Consider the following 20821-nt stretch of genomic DNA (forward strand, 5'->3'; position numbering starts at 1 on the left):
TTAAGTGAGGGAGGGCTACGCAAAGTCACCAGCCTCACTTTATCCTCCAGAGCCATCTGGGCCCAATGACCAGATGTAGATCAGGACGACTGCAGATGGCCCAGGATGCAGTGGGAGGTCTTGACCTTTTTAAGTTAAGGTCTTTCCCAGGTCTCAGTTTGACTGAAGCAACGTCCATTCAGTGATTAAGGCTAGGTAAGAAATGAGACAAAGAATGGCCTCTATTACCTAGTCAAAAAAAAAAATCAATCTGCTCTCAGAGTTGACAGGTTGAAGGTGGAAGAATTAACCCCAGGTCAAAGAGGAAGGAGCAGAGGCTTCATCAGCACTGACAGGAGTTAGCGAGAATTAGGGCCAAGCTCTTCCCATCCTCACCCCTTTCCCCTACTGAAACAGTCACACCCGCAGACATGTTTTTAATATTTTTATTTTAAAGTGAATTTATCCTTTTAAAGTGAATGAGATTTCTTTTATTTTTTCTAGTAGAAAAAAAGCGATAAAATAGACAGACGTTTGTCCAGGATACCAGAAACACTGTTCCTCCCACCCTAGGGAAGCCAGAGCATCAGTTTGCCAGCTCCAAGGGGATGCAGGGGCCCTGAGATCTTCCTCCCTAATCCTGCTTTGTTTCCCTGGAGGAGCAAAGAGTCCTGGGCATAGGGAAGGGGGTTTCCAGCGTCCCCAAGAATGCAACGGGGAATGTCCTAGGACCACATCCCCCTGGAACAGACATTTGTTGAAACAAGATAGAAAAACGATGAAAACATTAAAAACCAGACATATCTGTGTTTAGACCCTGGAGAGTTAAAATGGCCATCGGAGAGACCACAACCCAAAAAGGGGTGGTAATGCTGGGCCTTCTACCCTAAACCCCAGGCTGTTTAAGTGAGTTCCATAAGCGAAGGCGGCACCTAGCCTGTTCCCTGGGTACAGATGAGACGACCACTGGTCCAGCCCTTCAGCACCAGGGGCCCAAGGGGTCCCCGCCAGTGGTGGCCTCAGCCCCTGGGGTGCCCAGGCCATAAAGGACCCAAGTGAGCAGCAAGTCTAGTTAATCTCTGTGGAGTGAGCCTCCGAGTCCAGCCTGGGCAAATTCTAATAAGGTGGAAGTGATGGGTTTCAGAACCAGGGCACCAAAGACATTACTACATGGGGAGGGGAAGGAGAGAGGGAACGGGGGATGGGGGTAAGGCTCATGTCAGCTTGTGTTCACTTGGTTGGTTGTGCAGTACAGTTTATCCTGGCTCCTTTTGAGGGAGAGGGGGAAAGAAGTACTCAAGGAGGGGGCAGGGGAGGACCAGACCTAACACCTCCAAGGTGTTCTGGGGTCCTGGCATCTGGACAGGCCCAGGGATGTGTAAATCAGGGGAGAAGTCAAGTGTCAAGCTGTTCCCAGACTGGCTCTCATAAAACCTCCCATCCCCAAATGCCCAATTTGAGAGTCCTTGAGATCTTTTCTTCTTTACACATCTTTGACTCTCTCGCACTCTCTCTCTCTCTCTCTCTCTCTCTCTCTCTCTCTCTCTCTCTCTATCTCACACACACTCACACACACACACACACACACACACACACACACACATGAAACGTGTGTGTTCATGGCTGTACATATATAAAGGTGACATCACAGCCACACGGCTGCCACGGCCAGGCAGGGAAGGTCACTCAGGACTCGCTACTGGCAGGCTGTCCATCGTGGGGGTCGTCCTGGAGGAGGGGAGTCTGGGAGCTGGGGAGCTGGCTTGATTGGGGGCCCAGCCCTTCGTGGAGAGTAGCACTGGATGTCCTCTGTGGATGAGAATGGACTGTGTTACCTCTCTTCTCACTAGCACATCCCTACCACCCTCTGCCCTGCTCCCACTACCATCTTGGCATGATTCCACTTGACAGGGAACCCACCTTCCTCTGAGGAGTTTTAAGGCCCACACACCTCCCCTTGGGGATTGTTTATTTTCTGGAGTGACCCAGAGAATCAGTACTATATGTTATCTCTTGTACATCTATTCAGTTACATGTTGTCTCCCCCATGAAAATGTACAGTAAGCTCATGGAAAGCAGAGACTGTTTTTTGCCTTTCTCTTTGTCACTATCTTTGTCACTATCACCTAGTATCACCAAGTGCCTAATAAGTGTGTGTTGATTGATTGACTCTGTATAGATCTCTTATTTTACAGATGGGGAAATGAGTGAAATCCATCCGCCTGAGGTTTCTTCATTGGTCTAGTGGCAGAGATAGGAGGGGGGACCCCAGGCTCCCCATTCGAAGGCCAGGGCTCTTTCTGCACTATTCTGCTCATCTTGCTAAACCCAGAGGTAGCTGTCTCTATCTAGTTGGTCTTTTCCCTCTGCCCAGATCCCTTGCCAGTCTGGCAGATCCTCTTCCCCCCAAACCTTGCTCTTAGCTCTCCTCTCTGATACCTCTCAGGTGAACAGGAAACAGAAACCCAAGAAATCCAGGCAGAGGTATGATGGTAAATGTTTAACAACCAGCTCTCTCAAACCCATCATATGCTTTTACGTTTAATCTGTATTTACTAATTCTTTCTTAAGACTAGACAATCAACAAAACCATTAAACAAGGGCTGAATTGCAGTGTCTGGGCATTTCCAAGATGTAAGTATTCACACTGAAAATTTAACAACCCCAGGCACACCCAGCTCACTCCCAGTTTGAGGTGCCACCAAATAATGCATGTGATGAATTCTTGCAATTAACACACGCTTGAACTAAAGGAGATTTCCCACATTCACCCCCATTCTGAGAATGTTTCCATCAGGAAAACTTTGGGTTCCATCATTCTGTCAGCACCCAATTGTTCCTGGTCCATGTTCAGCCCTGGAAGGTCAGGTGTTGACCCCTTCCAGAAAGGGGAGGGGGGTGAGGGAAGGCTGGACCATTACAGCTTAATACACAGGAGGGGTCCAATTTGGGAAAGCACCCCCCAAATTAGACAAAGGAAAAAAATCAGGCGTGTAACAGCCAAACATACAAGGCGAAGGAGGAGGGGGGCTGTGTCTTTATCAAAATTTAAGGTGGCCACACCCCCTAACATACATCTTAAGGCAGAATCACACATCCTTCCTACCTCATTTAGGGAGTCAGAGATTAGTGGGCAGGGGAAAAACTGAGTGATGGTGTTTGGACACTGCTGAAGAGATGTCCTAAAATGTATAATCATTGTAAGAGAAGTGTCACCCTTCATCTTGTTTGGTCTCTCTCCACCATAGACGATCAGCCCCTTGGGGACCTATACCTCAACCCTGTTGGCCCTGAACTCCTTTCAGTGTGTATCAGAGGTCTGGCCAGGGGGCAAAGCAAGTTAATTAAGGCCCCTGGAGTGAGCCTTCCAGCCCCATGCCCAGAACACCCAAGGTCCCATGCCAAAGGGTATTAGGAGAGTCAGCATCATGGAATGTACAGCCAACCCCCCCCCCATTCACATATACTCCCATTGGCCAAGTTCAGCAATGGTTGGGGGCGGGGGTGAGGGGCCAAGGGGGAGGCATGCTGCCTCTTGAATCAACAAACAACCACATATTTGGGGCTGGGGGTGGAGGCCTAGGGAGAGAAAGGGTAAATAATGCTTGTATAAAGCAGGGCCCACCAGTAACCCAGCTCAGCAACAGGGGGAAGCAAACATTTGAATAATCCCTCTGCAAGTCTGCTCTGAGTCCCATGAGGATAGACTAATAAACTAAATTAAGTTGATGCCACTAATAACCCCCCTCCCCTCCTTCCCTCCTCCCCCAGGCCCACACATCTAAAAATATGCCAGCAGCTGGCTGGCTTTTCTTACAGTTGATGCCTGCAAGGCTCCTGGAAGGCTCCCACAGAAGCCCCTGTGGAACCTCCCCTTTGGGGGGGAGGGGCATGGGGGGAGAGCAGGGAGGAGGAGCTGGCCCCCTTCCCTATATACAAGGGGTATTCAGGCTGTAGGAGCCCAGAGCTAGTCTCTCCCACGTCTTAGGACCCCAAGACTTCTAACATTCTTTCCAGCTCTCAATCTGTGAGGATAATTATGTTAAAAGAATTTAAAGGCATCCTAGCCCACCCAACTGGTTTTACAGATACAGGATTCCAAGACTCAGAGAAGTTAGTCTCAGAGGCAGAATTTGAATTCAGCTCATAGTCTGCATCCTGAACTCAGGCCCTCATCTCCGTCCTTCAATTTCAGCCTAGAGACCCCACCCCTGTGAGGGGAAACCCCATTACCTTCCAAGGCAATGATCCTACGGTCAGGGTTTATGGAGGGAGCTCCAGAGAAGTCGCAAGAAAAAAATCAACCTAGGTTAGGACCTCAGGCGGGGTGGGGGGAGAAGAAAGAAGAATTCCTTCTGCCCTCCTCCTCCACCCCCTTCTCTCTCCATCCTCAGAGACGGGAGGCAGAATCTGTCTAAGGCCAAGGAGGAGGCTGATAAGTGGGGAACCCACCAGGCTCTTGGGAGGCTGAATCAGGGTTGGTGGAGACGGGCCTCAAGTTCTAGCTTTTCCCCTCTGTGCTCCCCTGGAGGAGCACGCACAGTAAGATGGAGTACCGTGCAAAACCCAAAGTCTGAAGTCGGAGGGGCCCCAGGGCGATGATTTCCCCCAATGTGGAATAAGCTAGGGAGGGAAAAAGAAAGCCTCCTGTTTCACCGAGCTGGTGAAGAGGAGCTTTAGCTGGGCCTGTGGGTTATAACTCAGCAGCATTCCCCACCTCCCACATACAATTTAAATAAGGGACTTTTATAGATGAGAACCTGACGACTTCATTTTCATGTTCTAGTCTCTGCCAAATGATTTAAGCAAATTTGTGGGGGCAGGAGAGGGGAGGTCCCTGCCAGGGTCAAGACCAACAGAATTCAGCAGGTCTTGTAATCAGGAGGCAACTTCAGAAACTTGTACCTGTTCTCTCCATAGATTTTTTTTTAATTCTTTTAGATCATAAACCAAAAGATAGGACTGCCCTCTGTGGCTTGTAAACAATCTCAGACACCAAGGAACAAACATTCAGAGGGAGGGGGAAAAAAAAGTCTGCTGCTTTGAAGTTGGCCAGAAATGCCTCAGTTGTTTCATTTATAAAATGTGTGTAATAATAATTCCATGCCCAACCTCCCAGGGTAGTGGTAAGACTATGATAATGAATGGGAAGTGCTTTAAAAACCTTTAAAAAAAAAAACTACAGAAATGAGAGCTTCGCTTCCTATTAACCCTCCACCCCCACCCCCAACTCTGAGATGTGTTCAGTTCTCAGCAAGTAACCTTTGGATACCTCATTTAAAAAAAAAAATAGAAAGAGGAAGTATGGAACAGCAGAGAGAACACTGGGTTTGAAGTCACAGACCACGAGTTCAAATCTTGCCTCTGTCTTCTCCCTAGCTGGATGACCTTGGAAAAGGTCACGCAGGTATAGCAAGCAAAGGTTGCATTTGAACTCGGATCCTTCTCACTCCAAAGCCAGAACTCTTTCCACCTGTAACCGTTGCCACCAGAATGGTTATTTTAACAGCTGGTCTAAAGTAACAGGTGTATTGTTAACATCTACAGGTGCACAGTGGAGGCTGAAGGAGGTTACAAGAGGTGGCTAGGTGGCACCATAGCGCACAGAGTGCTGGACCTGGAGTCAGGAGGTCCGAATTCGAATCTTGCCTCGGTAAGTCCTAGCCGTGTGACCCTGTGTAACTCACGTTCACCTCTGCCTCAGTTTCCCCATATGTAAAATGGAGAAAATAATAGCCCCTACACCTCTCAAGGTTGTTGTGAGGATCAAGAGAGAGAATATTTGTAAGCGTTTCACAAGATTAAAGTGTTGTGTAAATGCGAGCTATAACTGTCACCATGATTACTTTCACTAGGACCGATGGTGTGTACAAATGTCATTTTACCTGCTTACCCACCTACAGTCGGGCTTCCTGCAGCACTGTCCCATTAGGAGCAGAGGTCATCAGGGATTCTGAATAGGACTGAATGGCCTCTGATTTCTTTGAGACCTTTTTATTACTACTCCAAAATAAAAAGAAGGTTTCCTAGAAGACAACCAAGCTAATTTATAGTTCCAGTTGGGAATGACCAGTTTGGTTTTGTTTTCTTAAACATGATTTTTTTAACCTCGATTAGCCCCGTGTGAAGGTTAATGCTCAAGCCGGTCAACTGATTAAGGTGATTTGTGTATTATTTTGGGGGTGGGATTTTTAAAAATTGGTTTGGTAGCTCATTTGTTTCAAAGGGGTGTTCGAAAACTGATTCATCTTCCCCACCCCAACCCACCCACCCCCCATCTGTTTTATAAATGGAAATCAATCATCAGAAATGATTCCACCAAAGTTCAAGCCAGTCTTAAAGGATCCCTCTAAGGACTAAAAATGGGGTACAGGCTCTGGATGTGAAGGGTGAAGGGGTATGGTTCTAGGAAGACAAAGTGCCTCGAGTCTATGTCCTATATGGATTGGACAAAGGAAATGCGTATCTTCAGCCTGGAGAAGTGGGGGGGGGGGAGGGGTTGGGGGGCGGGCGGCCAGGATTGCTGTCTTCAAGAGCCTAAAGGCTAATCACATAGAAAGGAGAAGGTGTTGGTTCTTTAATTATCTGAAGGGCTGTTATAGGAAGGAGGGCTAAGGCTTGCTCCCTTTGGCCCCAGAGGGGAGATCTAGGGGTTGATAAGGGCATGATTTTAGGCTCAATGTCAGGAACAGCTCTCTAACCAAGGGTACTTCCTCCAAGTAGAACGGGGAGGCTCCCCCTTCCTTGAGATATTCAAGCAGAAGCTGCGCCTGTTGGCTGTGGGGGAAGAAGGTGTCTGTTGGACCAGAAGGCTGTCCAAGGTCCCTCCCGACCCTTCCGTTTCCAGTGTGATCCCTCCCAGAAGAGCGGAGTAAAAGGGAATTCACTTGGATTAGGAATGGTGTCTCTGGGGAATTGAGTGACTTTTTTGTTGTTGCTTATGTTTTTTGTGACTTTTTTTAAAAAAAAAAATTATTTATGGGGGCAGCTAGGTGGTGAAGTGAATAGAGCACCGGCCCGGGAGTCAGGGGGACCTCAGTTCAAATCCGGCCTCAGACACTTGACACTTACTAGCTATGTGACCTTGGGCAAGTCACTTAACCCTGATTGCCTTGCCTTCCCCCCTCCAAAAAAAAATTTAACTTATGGAATAAAATGGAATGGGTGACTTTTTAAGATTGGCTTGAACTGTGGGGGTGTTCAAGTTGTGTGACTTTGCATTCATATGTACTGGGTCAATGTTGCTCCAACTAAGGCCCCCGATATATCTTAATCATCTTGCCCCCAGCAACATGTTAGAAAGGAATCGAATTAAGAGCTCAGTCAGCTATGATCAGTCATTTCTGCAAAACATGGCTATGGACCAGAGTTAGTTAATAGGCCTAATTTTGTGGCACAGACATCACCAAGTACTTTGTGACTTGAGCTCATCATAGGAATGTGAATTTTTTCTGGGGGAAAAGGGACCAACAGACAGCCAACAATCCACAGACTGGTAGGCTGCCCACCCACCCCCAATTTTGTCAAGATACACATTGATGCTTCCGAACTTGGATGTCAACATGGACTTCCAAGGCTTGGATTACCCTACTATCATTCACCAAAAATGCTAGTGCGGGTGATCAGGAAGAGATATATCTTCAGCTTACGCTGGGCCACATTGAAAACTGTGCAGAGCAAGATTTGGCTTATTTTCATTTTTTGGATCATTGACCAAAGTACACTCAGAGCCCCAAGTGCACCAAGAAGCCAACTAGTGTCCATGACGAACAAGGTAAGGTGAGTCAGTCCAGCCCTTTGGTGACCAAATAAAAAATAAACCTGGAAGTTAGAGACATCGATGTGACTCTTCACAAGAGCTGGGGTTAGTAACATAAGGGACTGTGAGTACTGTGGACTAGCTCACCCACATTAATCACTTAGGAAGTCTGAATTATTGCATTAGCCAGCAAGCAAGACAGAAAGCCTCCTCCTCTGACCACGGCTCTGATGAAGAGAAAAAGATAGGAAGAATTGGCATTGACAAAGACCAGATGGGAAGGAGAGGGCTGGTTATTAAGACAATGTTAACTTGCACCGAATTTAGTATGCTATTATTAATTACTCAATCAATAAACATTTATTAAGCACCTATTAAGAGCCTAGTATAGCTTCTCAGTATGTTCAGAAGAGCCCACCAGAGTCCTACTGCTCCCTGGGGGACTACGGAGGTCCTCTAATCCAATGCTCATGGGGAAACTGAGTCAGGGAAGGGCCTTGCTCAAGGTCTCACAGATAGATGAGCTAGGATCTAACCTATACCTTCAGACTTCAGATCTAACTCTCCTAACATTTTAATACACTGTCTCCATTAAAAAAAAGAAATAATAAACCTACTATATCTAATTCTAAAGGAACTGAGATAATGAAGGAAACAGATTATAGCTGAGTTCAGGTTTAAAAATTGTGAGTGTCCAAAATGAAACTAGGCCCATGCAAGTTGCAGACCTTGGTGAGGTCCCATTAACTAAGTCATTTCAATTGTTCTAGCCAAGAATTCAGACTATTTAGAAAGAGGATTATTCACTTCTTTCCTAGGGTTTAAACTAAGCCAAAGGCAAAAGAGTTGCTTTCCTCCTGCCTGCCTTCCCCAGGAGACAAAAATGAACCCAATTTTTTTTTCAAAAGGTGGGGAGGGGATATGGAGAAGTGTCTACACTTAGGTTTAATTTTTAAAGATAGAGTTTGGGGTTGTAGACAATGTTTTGAACAAAGTAAGCAGAAAGCAAACAAGGGTTTAAGACACTAAGAATTCTTCTTCTGAATTACTGGCCCCATAACTTCGGTACTCTGGGCAGAGGCTATAGCTAAGACCCAAGAGAGGGCTTTATTTGCCACAAATAAGTGCCCCCCCCCAAAAAAAGGGCTCAGCAAAGTAACAGACAAGTTTCAGTGGTCCTAACGTTTCAGATATGCTGTTGTGTTCAGACTTTGTGGCAGTGGGAAGGGGGTTTTAAAAGGTTACCCCAGCCTGGGGAAGCAGAGGCCAGAATGAATAAGACAAAGACAGAGACTCCCGGTGATTCAGAAAATGAGTCTTAGAATTCATCTCCACCACCCTTCAGGAAGGGAGGCTTACTCATTCTTGAAACAAAGATTTCTCTGTCATAGAGCCTGAGGTGAGATGGGGTACTGGGCCAGATGAGGCACCAGTCAACCTCTGAGGTCCTTCAAGGGCTCCCAGATCTTTCAGAAGGAGACATCGGCCCGTCCTTCCCCACTGGGCTCCCAAAATGGCTTGTCGTGACTTCCCCAGATCAAGGTGAATGGGAAAAAACCAAATGGATTATCTAGGAGCCTTATCAAAAAGAGACTTAGTGATGGAAAATATCTGGTCCAATTCCCTCATCTTACAAAGGGGGAAACTGAGGTCTACAGCCTATAGAGCTAATAAGGACCAGAGCTGGGGCTAACGCTCAGAGTGCTTTTCTATTAGACCACATTGCCTCTTAGTAAAGGAAAGTCACTCAATTCCTGCTGTGCCACCCTCCCCCTACCCAAGCTGCTATACTGCCCCCTCCTCAATATTACTTTGTGTCAACTGTCAGGGTTTTTTTTTTTTTAATGAGACCTGTGATTTCACTGGTACAAGGAAATCCTGAAATTCCAGCTACCTAATGCAGATCGGTTCCATAGAATCTTAGAGATCTGACTGAGGCCCTGAGGGGTTTAAGTGATCTGTCCAGGCTAACGCAGCCAGGTATGTGTCGGAGGACTCCGGCTAATGGCTTCCTATACAGAGGCAGAAATGAGACTTCCAGCTCCCTCCTCTGTATCTGCTGCTCTCTCTGGTTTCAACTTCATGGAGTAAGATAGCCCCTGGTATCCCCATTGTCATCCCCATCCCATGCCCCACCCCTTCCAGCTTCCTTTAGCATATGCTCTTCTCCCTTTAGACTCTAAGCTCCTTGAGGGCAAGGACTGTCTTCTTATTTGTATTCCTAGCACTTAGCACAGTACCTGGCACACAGTAGGCACTTAATAAATGTTTATTGAATTGAACTGAAAAAAGTAGGACTTGAACCCAGGTATTCCTGACTCTGAGGCCAGCTCTCTACCCACTACACCACCTGACCTCTTATTCTTTATTTCTTATTTAGAAACTTTTTATTTACTTATCATTTGGGGGGTATTTACTTATTGCCTTGTTAGAATGTCAACTTCGTGAGGGCACGCACGGTTTTGCTTTTTGTCTTGGCATCCCCAGACCCAGCACACAGCAGTCACTTAATAAATGTCTGAATTGAATAACCAGGCAACGTTTTATTCATTCAACTGAATTAGCAGGCTCTCGATAGATATGTGTTGAACTGAACTGCTGTTACTGTTGTCTAGTTGTTGGGTTTCTTTCAGTTGTTTCAGACTCTCTGTGATCCCATTTGGGGTTTTCTTGGCACAGATACTAGAGTGGTTTGCCATTTCCTTCTCTAGCTTGTTTTACAGATGTGGAAACTGAGACAAACAGGGTTAAGTGACTTGCCCAAGGTCACACAGCTAGTAAGTGTCTAAGGCCAGATTCAATGTTTTCTTGGCAAAGATACTGAAGTGGTTTGCCATTTTCTCCTCCAGCTCATTTTACAGATGAGGAAACTGAGGCAAACAGGGTGAAGTGACTTGCCCAGGGTCACACAGCCAGTAAGTGTCTGAGGCTGGATTTGGACTCAGGTCTTCCTGACTCCAGACCCTGCACTCTATCCACTGAGTCACCCAGCTGCCTATTAAAGGAGATTGTCGTGGTGCTCACTGAGTACCTACTAATTCAACTGAATAAAATGTAGCCTAGTAATGCAACAAACATCTGTTAAGTATCTACTATTAGGCACTGTGCTGGACACAGGAGAGGATGCCAATTAAAAAAAATAGCCACCAACAAACCAGTCCCCTCACTCAGGGAACTTATATTCCACCAGAACTAACTTTTGGCTATTATGCATAATTGAAAATGTTTGAAAAGTGTATTTCAATAAACATGTTAAGGTCCCATAATTCTACATTTGAAAGTTTTCTGCCCCTAGATCTTTCATTAATTCAGACTAGCCTTCCTCTCCCCTCCCTCCCCTACAACCCACCACCCCATTCCTCACCCACTTGGTTGTACCATCCAGAGCTTTTCTTTAGCTGGATGGTTTGCTTGCTTCCACGTGGGTGGGGGGTGGGGGGTGGAGGATGTCCAAGTTAACTCCTTCCTAGCCCTTCTAAATCCTAAGAAGGTGTAATCTGCCTCAATGACTGGCAGGAATACCACCTTGGTAGAAAGCAGAGCACAGGACAATTACCAAATTGAGTTTTTAGTCTAGTGTGTTCTATCTACTCTGGTTTGTGAAGGACCCAGGAAGCCTATATGACTCTGAAAATAAGATATTTTCTGCATGAGAAGCCTTGCTTTAGAGATTCTCATGGGGGTGGGTGCTCACTTCAGGCCTTGAAAAAAATTTGATAGCATCTTGGAGGTTTGCTAAGACCCTACCCAGACCAGGGGTTCTTAACTTTTTTGTGTCCTGGACCCGCTTTGGCAGTCTGGTGAAGCCTATGGACCCCTCCTCAGAATCCTGCTTTTACATACATCAGATAAAATCCACAGGATGCCAAAGGAAACCAATTCTACTGAAATAGTTAACAAACTATTTTTAAAATAAGTTCACAGACCCCAGGTCAAGAATCCCTGTCCTAGACCAAGCACCAGATGTCTGTATGCAAAACCCATTTCAAGTCACTACCAGGAGTGCCCCTGAGACGTCCAGAGAAGATGGAAATCCAAAGGGCAAGCAGCAGAAGGAAGAAGGCGGGGGTCTTAAAGGGAGCCATGGAAAGGAAGTGAAAGCAGCAAAGACAGTTTCTCGTCCTGTCCCTGCCCCAAAGGAAAGAGTGGGAGAAGGCTCCCTGGATGGCATGGGGATGAGCCCACCAGCCTAAGCAGCTCTCCTCTGGCGAACGGACCCGGCCAAAGCTTGGAAGGACTAGCCTAGCCGAGGATGATTTCTAGGCTGGTCCTTCCCCTCTCTCCAGGGCGGAAGCTGGCAAAGAGGCCAAGAGGACTAGCAGGAGCATAAGCTGGGCAGGCACTAACCTGATTCTTGATAATAAGGATGAGAGTGATGACAATGAACAGGCAGCCCAAGGCATTTAAGACATACTGAACATACTGTATCAGCTTGGGTATTAATACCAGTCTGTTATAGAACACGTCCAGGGTCTGGCCTTCCATGGCACCACGCTGGAAAGCAAGAACAGAAAATGAGAGGCATGGCCAACACGTACACCTCCGGGGGCAAAGAATATGACATGACGGGGAGCTTCCCATCTTATAAACCCGATCCACCAGCACCTAGGAAGTATCTACTCTGCTCCAAACAAATGGGCTGCGTGCCAGGGATACAAAGAGAGGCAAAAATAAGTCCCTCAAGGAACTTGCAGTCTAATGGCACAAACATCATGCCATGCAAACAACCACACACACACACACGCACGCACATAATTTAGATATAATTTATACGTAAATATTATATATTTATATATTGTTTGTATCTAATATCATATTTGTGATATATAAACATATAATGTCAATATATTTATATTCTATTTTTATATATAAATAATACATATATATTCTGATGGGCCTCAGAAAGTTAATTTAATACATAACAGTGAGAGAGGTCCCCTCTACTTGAGGGGTTTGTAAAACTTTTTGTATCACAGACTCCTCGGGCAGTCTGGTGAAGCAGAATCGTGTTTTTAAATCCATAAAAATGTAGAGGATTAACCGTTATATTGTTTCATGTATATATACAGTATATTATGTATATATGGTTATTCACATGCTGTTGTAAGACAAAAATATGTATATGTGTGTATTATATATATACAGAGACACGTGTATATACGTGTATATACATATACACATACATACATTCCACGTATGTGGAATGTATGTATGTGTGCATGTATGTATGTATGTCAATACCTGAAGAGCTAGAGAAGAGAGATTCATTTCATTCTGCTCAGCCCCAGTGGGAGGAACTAGGGTCACCATGATACGATGGGCCCTGTAGTCAGAGAGGTTCAAATCTCTTTCCTGACTCTGACTATCTCTGACATGGACAAGTTACTTCACCAGTCTGGGTCTCAGTTTCCTCATCTGTAAAATGAAGAAACTGGACCAAACGCCCTCTGGGGACCCTTCTAGTTCAACATCTAAGACCCCCCCTGCTCAGTTGATGAAAGATACAAAAATGTATATTTTTAGTGGATATAAGAAAAAAGTTTTCTAATGCAGAGACTCATAACCTCGGGTCCATGGACTTCCAAATATATAATTATCAAATGCATGTTATTAAATATGTATATTAATATATATTATATATATAATAAATATATAAAAATAAGATACAAAGGTATCCAGCCATTTTGAAATCATAATTGAAATATATATTTATTATTATGTTTTTATTATACTTTTTAATAACTATTTCAAAATAGCTGGTTACCTTTGTATCTTATTTTTATGCATTTAAAAACATGATTCTGAGGAGTCCACAGACTCTACCAGACACTGCCCAAAGGGTCCACAATGCAGAAAAGATTAAGAATCCCCTGCCTTGGAGCAATCCCAAAATAGACTGGGCTGCTTTGGGTAGTTGGGGCTCACTCCTTCTCAGCCCAGGCTGTCAGGCAAAGGCTGGATGGATCCCTGCTTCTCTAGTGTACAGTAGACTGGGATCTTTCTTCAGGTACAGGCTGGACCCAACGGCCTCAGATATCCAAAGATTCTGACTCATCAAGATAAATTTTTTCAGCACAGTCAATGCAGTCACCTCGGGTAGAGGGTGGTGTGGGGTTACAAATATTCCTCTATAATCCAAGGCCTGATTTAGCACACCAGCCCTTCCACCATGTGGGTCTGCTAAGCCAGAATAAAGAGGCCCCGGAAAAAGTGGCTCCCATCACTCAGACTCTCAGGAGTCTACTGGGATTCAGAAAGTTAACTAAATACATGACAGTGTGAGAGATCCCCTCCACTTCAGGGATTTGTAACCTTTTTGTATTATAGACCCCTTGGGCAGTCTGGTGAAGCCTATGGACCTCTTCTCAGAATACTGTTTTTAAATTCATAAAAACACAGAGGATTAACTCTATTGAAATACAGTTATCAAAATATTTTTAAAAGAAGTTCATATACCCCAGGTTAAGAACCCCAATATCAGGACAGCTAGATGGCACAGTGGATAGAGCACCAGCCCTGGAGTCAGTAGGAACTGAGTTCAAATCCGATCTCAGACACTTGACATTTACTAGCTGTGTGACCCTGGGCAAGTCACTTAACCCCAACTGCCCCACAAAAAAAATCCCAATATACCTTGTATGTATTGATTTATATACGTTCCATCCCCCATTAGATGGTGAATTCCCTGAAGGTAGGGGCTGTTTTTGCCTTTTTTTGATTCCCCCTCCCCCACCAGTGCTTAGCACAGTGCACGGCATACTAAATCAACATTTTGTCAGGTACCTACTATTAGGTGCTTAATAAATGCTTATTGATTGTTTAATGGTAGATGAATCAAATTAAAACCAGAAGGCTGCATGAGAAGTCCTCTACAGGGTCAGTGTTTGGATAGGCCTAGACAGCCTACCCAATGTTCTCTCCAAATTCTCCAATTTCAATCCTCTCTCATTTCAGGGAAAGTCTTCAATTGCTTTGGGCGTGGTGGCTTCAGACTACATGGATGTTTCTGCCCTAGTAGCCTCAGACTGCCTCAGGGAAGGATGGATCTATCTCCACCTACCACAAACGTTAAGTTCTAGACCATCCTCTCTCCACTCCTTTGGGTGGAGCTTCCTAGCAGCCCCACCTAGGGAGAGTCTCACCTAAATCAGCTCCCTGCACACAAGTCCAGACTTGGAAGAGGCTAGGCCTGTCCCTCACCTGAGTCATCACAATAAATAAACTGGGCCCTCCTCCCCAACCTCTACCACCACCACCAACTAGACTGTTGCCTGATACCTAAAAGCTGGGAAACTACATTGTGATTTCTGACACCAAAGACTGAGCCACTAAGATACCATCTTCCAAAAATAGTGATGCCATAAGACAAAAAAAGCCTGTGATGATATAAATAGAAAACTTCAGAGTCAGGAGAGACCTTAGACACCACCTAGTCCAACTCATGCGTGAACCAAAAAACCCTCTACATCATACCCAACATGCAGTCATCCAACCTTTGTTTGAAGACCTCAGGTGAGGTCTCACTCCTTCCCAGGGCAGCCCATTCAACCTCGAGAAGGTTTTCATTGCTAGCAACTCCCCCTTGACCTCAAGCCTGAACTGAGCCCCTGTGTAACTTCTACCCAATTCCTCCTGGCTCTACTCTTTGGGCACCAATACAAAAAGTCTAATCCATCCTCCAAAATGGAGGTCAATTGGGCTTCTATCTTAAACATCTCCAGTTCCTTCATCACATCCTCACATGATGAAGACTCAAGGTCCCTCATCATCCTGGTTGCCTTCCTTGGTTACTCTCCAGCTCAGCAACAGCTTTCTTAAAATGTGGAGCCCAAGTCCATTCGACCAGAGCAGAGGACACATCAGGACTATCACATCAATACCTCTTAATGCAGTCCAGGATCACAGGAGCTTCTTGGACACCATTATTAAGTCATCTCCCTCTTACAAGACCCCTGTGAGGCAGACCAATGTTACTGCCATCGGACAGATGAGAGAACCCAAGAGCAGAGTGACTTTGATGACTAATCCTTGATGGCAAAAAGAGTTTGGAAAAGAGCCAACTTAAGAAGGCAGGTGGGTTGCTTTCCATTCCAGGGCTTTTTCCGTATTACAGGTACAAATGTTGAGTGAATCTAATTTTCCTGACTACAGTCTGAGCTGCACAGAGGGAGACATCAGCCTGCCCTGGTCTCTCCTCTTTGGCCCTATGCCTAACTGCCCACCCCCTCCAATGTTTCCTTGCCTGAATAAGATGCCCAGGATTCCTGGACAAGGAAGAGAGATAGGACTTTACCTCTTCGAACCAAATGAGAGGAAGAACCACCGTCTTGATTTTTCCTGTTTGCCTAAAGAAAAATAGCAAGAAAAACCACAGGGTCATATTTTAATAAAGTTGAAGGCACATTACACACATAGCAAGAGGCAATCTGGGTTGGCCTCAGAGTCAGGAAGACCTGGGTTCAAGTTCCACCCATGACAGTAAACTAGCTAAGTGTCCCCCCGGACAAGTCCTTTCACCCTTCAGGCAACTCTCTAATGGGGGAAGGGGAAGAGAATAAGCATTTATTAAACTCCTACTGTGTACCCAGCGCTTTAGAATATTATTTCTTTTAATTCAGTGACATGAGTGTTATTATTATGACCATTTTATAGTTGAAGAAACTGAGGCAGACAGAGGTAAGGTGACTCACCCAGAGTCAAATAGGTAGTACTACAACTTGCAAAAAAGGTTCTAATCGGCATGGGGTGGAGTAGAGAGGGAGAAGTGGAGTTTCCTTATTGGAAATCCCTTCCATCAATGCAAATCACAGCATCTGGCCTTATGAAAGAAAATAAATTATATGTGGCACCAAGTTTAAGGCACGTATGTGACCAAAGAAGGTCATAGGATCATAGGTCTAAAACTGGAAGGAACTTAAGGGGTAAGCTAGTCCCTCTGCCTGGGTATCCCACAGATGGTAAACATCTAAGGCAGGATTTGAACTCAGATCTTCCTGATTCCGGGTCTAGTGCCCTTACCTAGAGTGCCCTGCTGTCCCTTGCCCTTTGTTAGTGGGCAGGATGGAAAGGCTCAGACAACTGAGATTTTCATCAGGAAGGAATACATTACTGCTACTAGAGAGAACCCAGGGCTGGGGACGTCAGAAAAGCTGGGTTCTGGCTCGGCCCCTCATCCATCATGGATCCTTGAATGACCCCTTTAGAATCATAACTTTAGAGGACCTTGGGGGTCAAATATTGTCCAACTTCCTCATTTTAGAGAGGAAGAAACTGAAACCCTTATGACTCCCCTAATATGACTCGTGAGTGGGAGCCCCCAGGCTGGGGCTCTTCCCACTACCAGGGTCTCCACTTCCAAAAAGAAAGGAACAAGGAGGGAGGGTGGGTGAGGAGAAGCCAAAAAAAAAAAAAAAAGACATTTCTAGCCTCAAACTGTTCTTCTCCTGGAGCAGAACCAAGATGCGGTGAGGCTACAAAAACTGTCTCTTGAGGGCATATTTTAGCCACTAGGGTTAGCTGGGATAAGTGAGGGGCGATCAGCCCTGAGTCAGAGACACAGTGTGGACAGAGTGCTGGACTTGGGAGTCCGGAAGACCTAGGTGCAAATCCTGTCTCAGACACTGACTGACTGCAAGACCCTGGTCAAAACTTGTCTCTTCTTCAGGCTTCAGTTCTGAAGGGACTGGACTCTGACCCTTAAGGTTTAGAGTCTAGGGTCCATTCCTAACTTGTTTGGGTCCACAAAGGACACAAGGACTTGGGACACAGCAAAAGAATTCAGACTCACTATGGGGACAGTCCTTTAGATAATTCCTGCTATAGATACACTTTAAGGTGTGGGCAGCTAGGCGGTGCCATGGTGCACAGAGCACCAGGACTGGCAGAGTCAGGAAGACTCATGGCCCTGAGTTCAAATCCAGCCTCAGACACTTCCTAGCTGTATGACCCTGGGCAAGTCACTTCACCCTGTTTGCCTCAGTTTCCTCACCTGTAAAATGAGCTGGAGAAGGAAATGGCAGACCACTCCAGTATCTCTGCCAAGAAAACCCCAAGTGCGGCCACAAGAAGTAGGATGCCACCAAAACAGCTGAATGACAACTTAAGGTTTTCAAAGTGATGTGTGTGTTTTTGTGTGTGTATACACACACACACACAATTTAATGTGATCCCCACAACAACTCAGTGTGGTTCAGTTTGAGTCATTTTCTTCTGAACCCGACTCTTTGTGACTCCATTTGGGGTTTTCTTGGCAGAGACACTAGAATGGTCTGCCATTTTCTTCTCCATCTCATTTGACAGATAAGGAAACTGAGGCAAATAGAGTGAAGTAACTTGCCCAAGGTCACTCAACTAGTGTCAGAGGTCAGATTTCAATTCAGGAAGATGAGTCTTCGTGTCTCTAGGCCCCACTCTACATTATCCCCATTGTAGAGATAAGGAAGCTGAGGCTATGTGAGAAGTGAAAGTTAACTTGCCCCATCTTTGTAGGATCTCCACGTCGGTTCTGCTCCAGGAAAAGAACAGTTTGAGGCTACAAAAGTCCCTTTTTGCTTCTCCTTACCCACCCTCCTCACCTTTGTTCCTTTCTTTTTATAGAGGTGGGAAGCCGGGTAGCGGGAAGAGCCCACAACCAAGAAGTTGTATTGACACAATATGGCTTCATCTAAGACACAGCCTAAACCCAGGTCTTCATGATGGTAGGTCCAGTCCTTTAGCTGCTACTCAGAAAGAAGAGCTTGGCAGGGTCTGGATTCTATTATCAATCCAGTAAGCCCAATGACTATGGTCTCACTGGTTAAATGGGCATGGGGAGAAATCCAGCTGCCCAGCTGCACTCACCCAATGCCTGAGACAGCCTTGGTATACAGACTCAGCTGCAGTTTGACAGAAACGTTCATGGGGATGCCGGTGACCTGCAGTCAGGAGGAGAGAACAATCATGACGTCAGGAAGAACCACAATGGCTCCCATTTATCCAGCCCTTGAAGGTCTAACAAATGTTTGCAAATAGATAATCTAATTTAAATAAAGGAACCCACTCCGCCCTTTCTCCATCCCTACCAACTTGAGACAAGACTCAGGGTCTCTCTAACCTTGGATTCTGTTTATGAAAGGGTCAATGAGGGATAGTTTGGGGGAGAATCTGCTTATTCTCCCCAAAACCAATTTCATATGGCTATGGACCACTACCCAAGTGGTGAAGTGAATGGAATGCTGGATGGAGTCAGGAAGGCCAGAGTTCAAATCCAGCCTCAGCGGTGTGACCCTAGGCAAATCATTCTTTTTGTCTCAGTAAACAGAATCCATACTTCACTGCAAAGCACAACAAAAATATATGTGATCATGATATGCATGGGCCCCCATCATTCTAAATATTTCAGTTGTTCCTGTACTCAGTGGTCTTTATCTGGGGTCCATGAATTTCTTTTATATTTTGAAATATAATATAATATATTATAATTTTTTAATATTTTGAAAGCTATATATTTTGAAATATAATATATTGTATTTTTTTAATATTTTGAAAGCTGTATCTCGCTCTATTTGTGGCCCTATATATTTTAGTTTATTTATTTAAAATATGGCAGACTGTAGCCCAGTGGGTCTAGAACACAAACAAGGAAAGGAATCCTGATCTAGAACTGTTTTCAGTACTATTCAGATCTTTTGAGATGCCTTGATCTGCTCTACATCAGGCATTCCAGGTGTGGTAGGCCAGAGGATACTTGACTATTAGGGAAAAAGATGAGAAAAGATGGGCATGAAATGGGCCAAAAAGGTGGATGGTGTACCCAGTGATCTGGGCACACCGGCCTGCATCCCCAAAACAAATGGAGGAAGAAAAGAAACACCACAATCCAAGGTTGCAGCTTGTCTCAAGAAAGTTTATATTTAAACTCCACGGAGAGATATTATGTGCCTGGGTCAATTTGTCAGTTATTATAAGATTATCTCTTATCAGGCAAGGCCTCTCCCATCAGATAAATCCATTAGGTCCAGATAAGGAATAATCTAACCAGAGACTCACCCAACGTCCAGTATCTAGGCCACAATCTCTCTCATAACTAATATGGGCTGATATGAAGGGCCAAAGGCTTCACGTGGGCTAAGGTGGCTTCCCAAAGGTCTTCTGATTTCAGGAACAAAGACAAAGATCTCTCCCTGAACTCCTGAGATCAAGACTCTCCCTGATCATCCTCAGCCCCTGTCTCCTGCAAATGTGCCACTTCACTTTGGACCTAGGTTCAAATCCCATCCTGAGCACATTAGCTATGTGCCCATCTTATCTGTAAAATAAGATGGCTGACCTTTGAGAGAAATAATTATTAATAACCAATGATTTGGGGGAATTCAGAGTTCCCCCTTTTCACCATCCTCATTTTAAGACCTCAGTCTCTGAAGGTTGAGTTAATTTTCTCCTTTAGCTCTAGTCTAGAGCTGGGGAATCTGTGGCCTCCAGGCCACATGTGGCCCTCTGGGTCCTCAAGTGGGGCCCTTTGACTGAATCCAAACTACACAGAACAAATTACCTTCATAAAAGGATTTGGTCTATAAAACTTGGACTCACCTAGAAGGCTACAGGTGGCATGAGGACACAGGTTCCCCACCCCTGCCTAAGGTGAATTACATTCAATCAAGCTTGAGTGGAGACAGACCCTTTTGTCTAAACTGCCCAAGGCTGGATATAAAGTTAGTCTCTCCTTCCAAGGTAATATGATGTCATTCTCAGAGCCTCTATGCAATATTTATTCTCTCATTAATTGTGAACCAATTAGAGTTGATTCCCAGCCTGGGGGATACTTACTCTTCAAAGGGCATATAAGCTGTGAGGCTGCTGCCATGACGGCCTTTGGTCTAAGAGAGACAGCCACACGACCATCCTTTGGTTAAAATGCTGACCTTATTAGAAAATGATTAAATTACCCAGAAATTATGTCTCTCCAAGTGACACATGGATGATAATAGCAATAAGTAACATTTACATAGTTTATTGGAAGCAGTTAGATGGTGCAATGCATAGACTACCAGACCTAGAGTCAGGAAGACCTGAGTTCCAATGTGGCCTCAGATACTTCCTAGCTGT

General features: G+C 45.2%; 1 protein-coding gene across 3 annotated transcripts in view; it reads right to left on the reverse strand.

The window, feature by feature from the left end:
- Positions 1-411: 411 nt before the first annotated feature.
- Positions 412-20821, reverse strand: part of SCARB1 (scavenger receptor class B member 1) — a 99223-nt gene continuing 78813 nt past the window's right edge. Inside the window, exons 9-13 of one of the 3 annotated variants that reach the window (XM_036759496.1) lie at positions 18578-18651; positions 16032-16083; positions 12086-12232; positions 5877-6005; positions 412-1788 (exon numbers count right to left, since the gene is read on the reverse strand). In XM_036759496.1, coding sequence (XP_036615391.1) covers positions 5877-6005; positions 12086-12232; positions 16032-16083; positions 18578-18651 — 402 coding nt within the window. In that variant the 3' untranslated portion in view covers positions 412-1788. Of the gene's footprint in view, positions 1789-5864; positions 6006-12085; positions 12233-16031; positions 16084-18577; positions 18652-20821 lie in introns of all 3 variants that reach the window. The other 2 variants (XM_036759503.1, XM_036759508.1) reach the window with 2 other exon arrangements.

This window comes from Trichosurus vulpecula, chromosome 1 (assembly GCF_011100635.1).
Source record: "Trichosurus vulpecula isolate mTriVul1 chromosome 1, mTriVul1.pri, whole genome shotgun sequence".
In the NCBI taxonomy this organism is placed as follows: Eukaryota; Metazoa; Chordata; class Mammalia; order Diprotodontia; family Phalangeridae; genus Trichosurus; species Trichosurus vulpecula.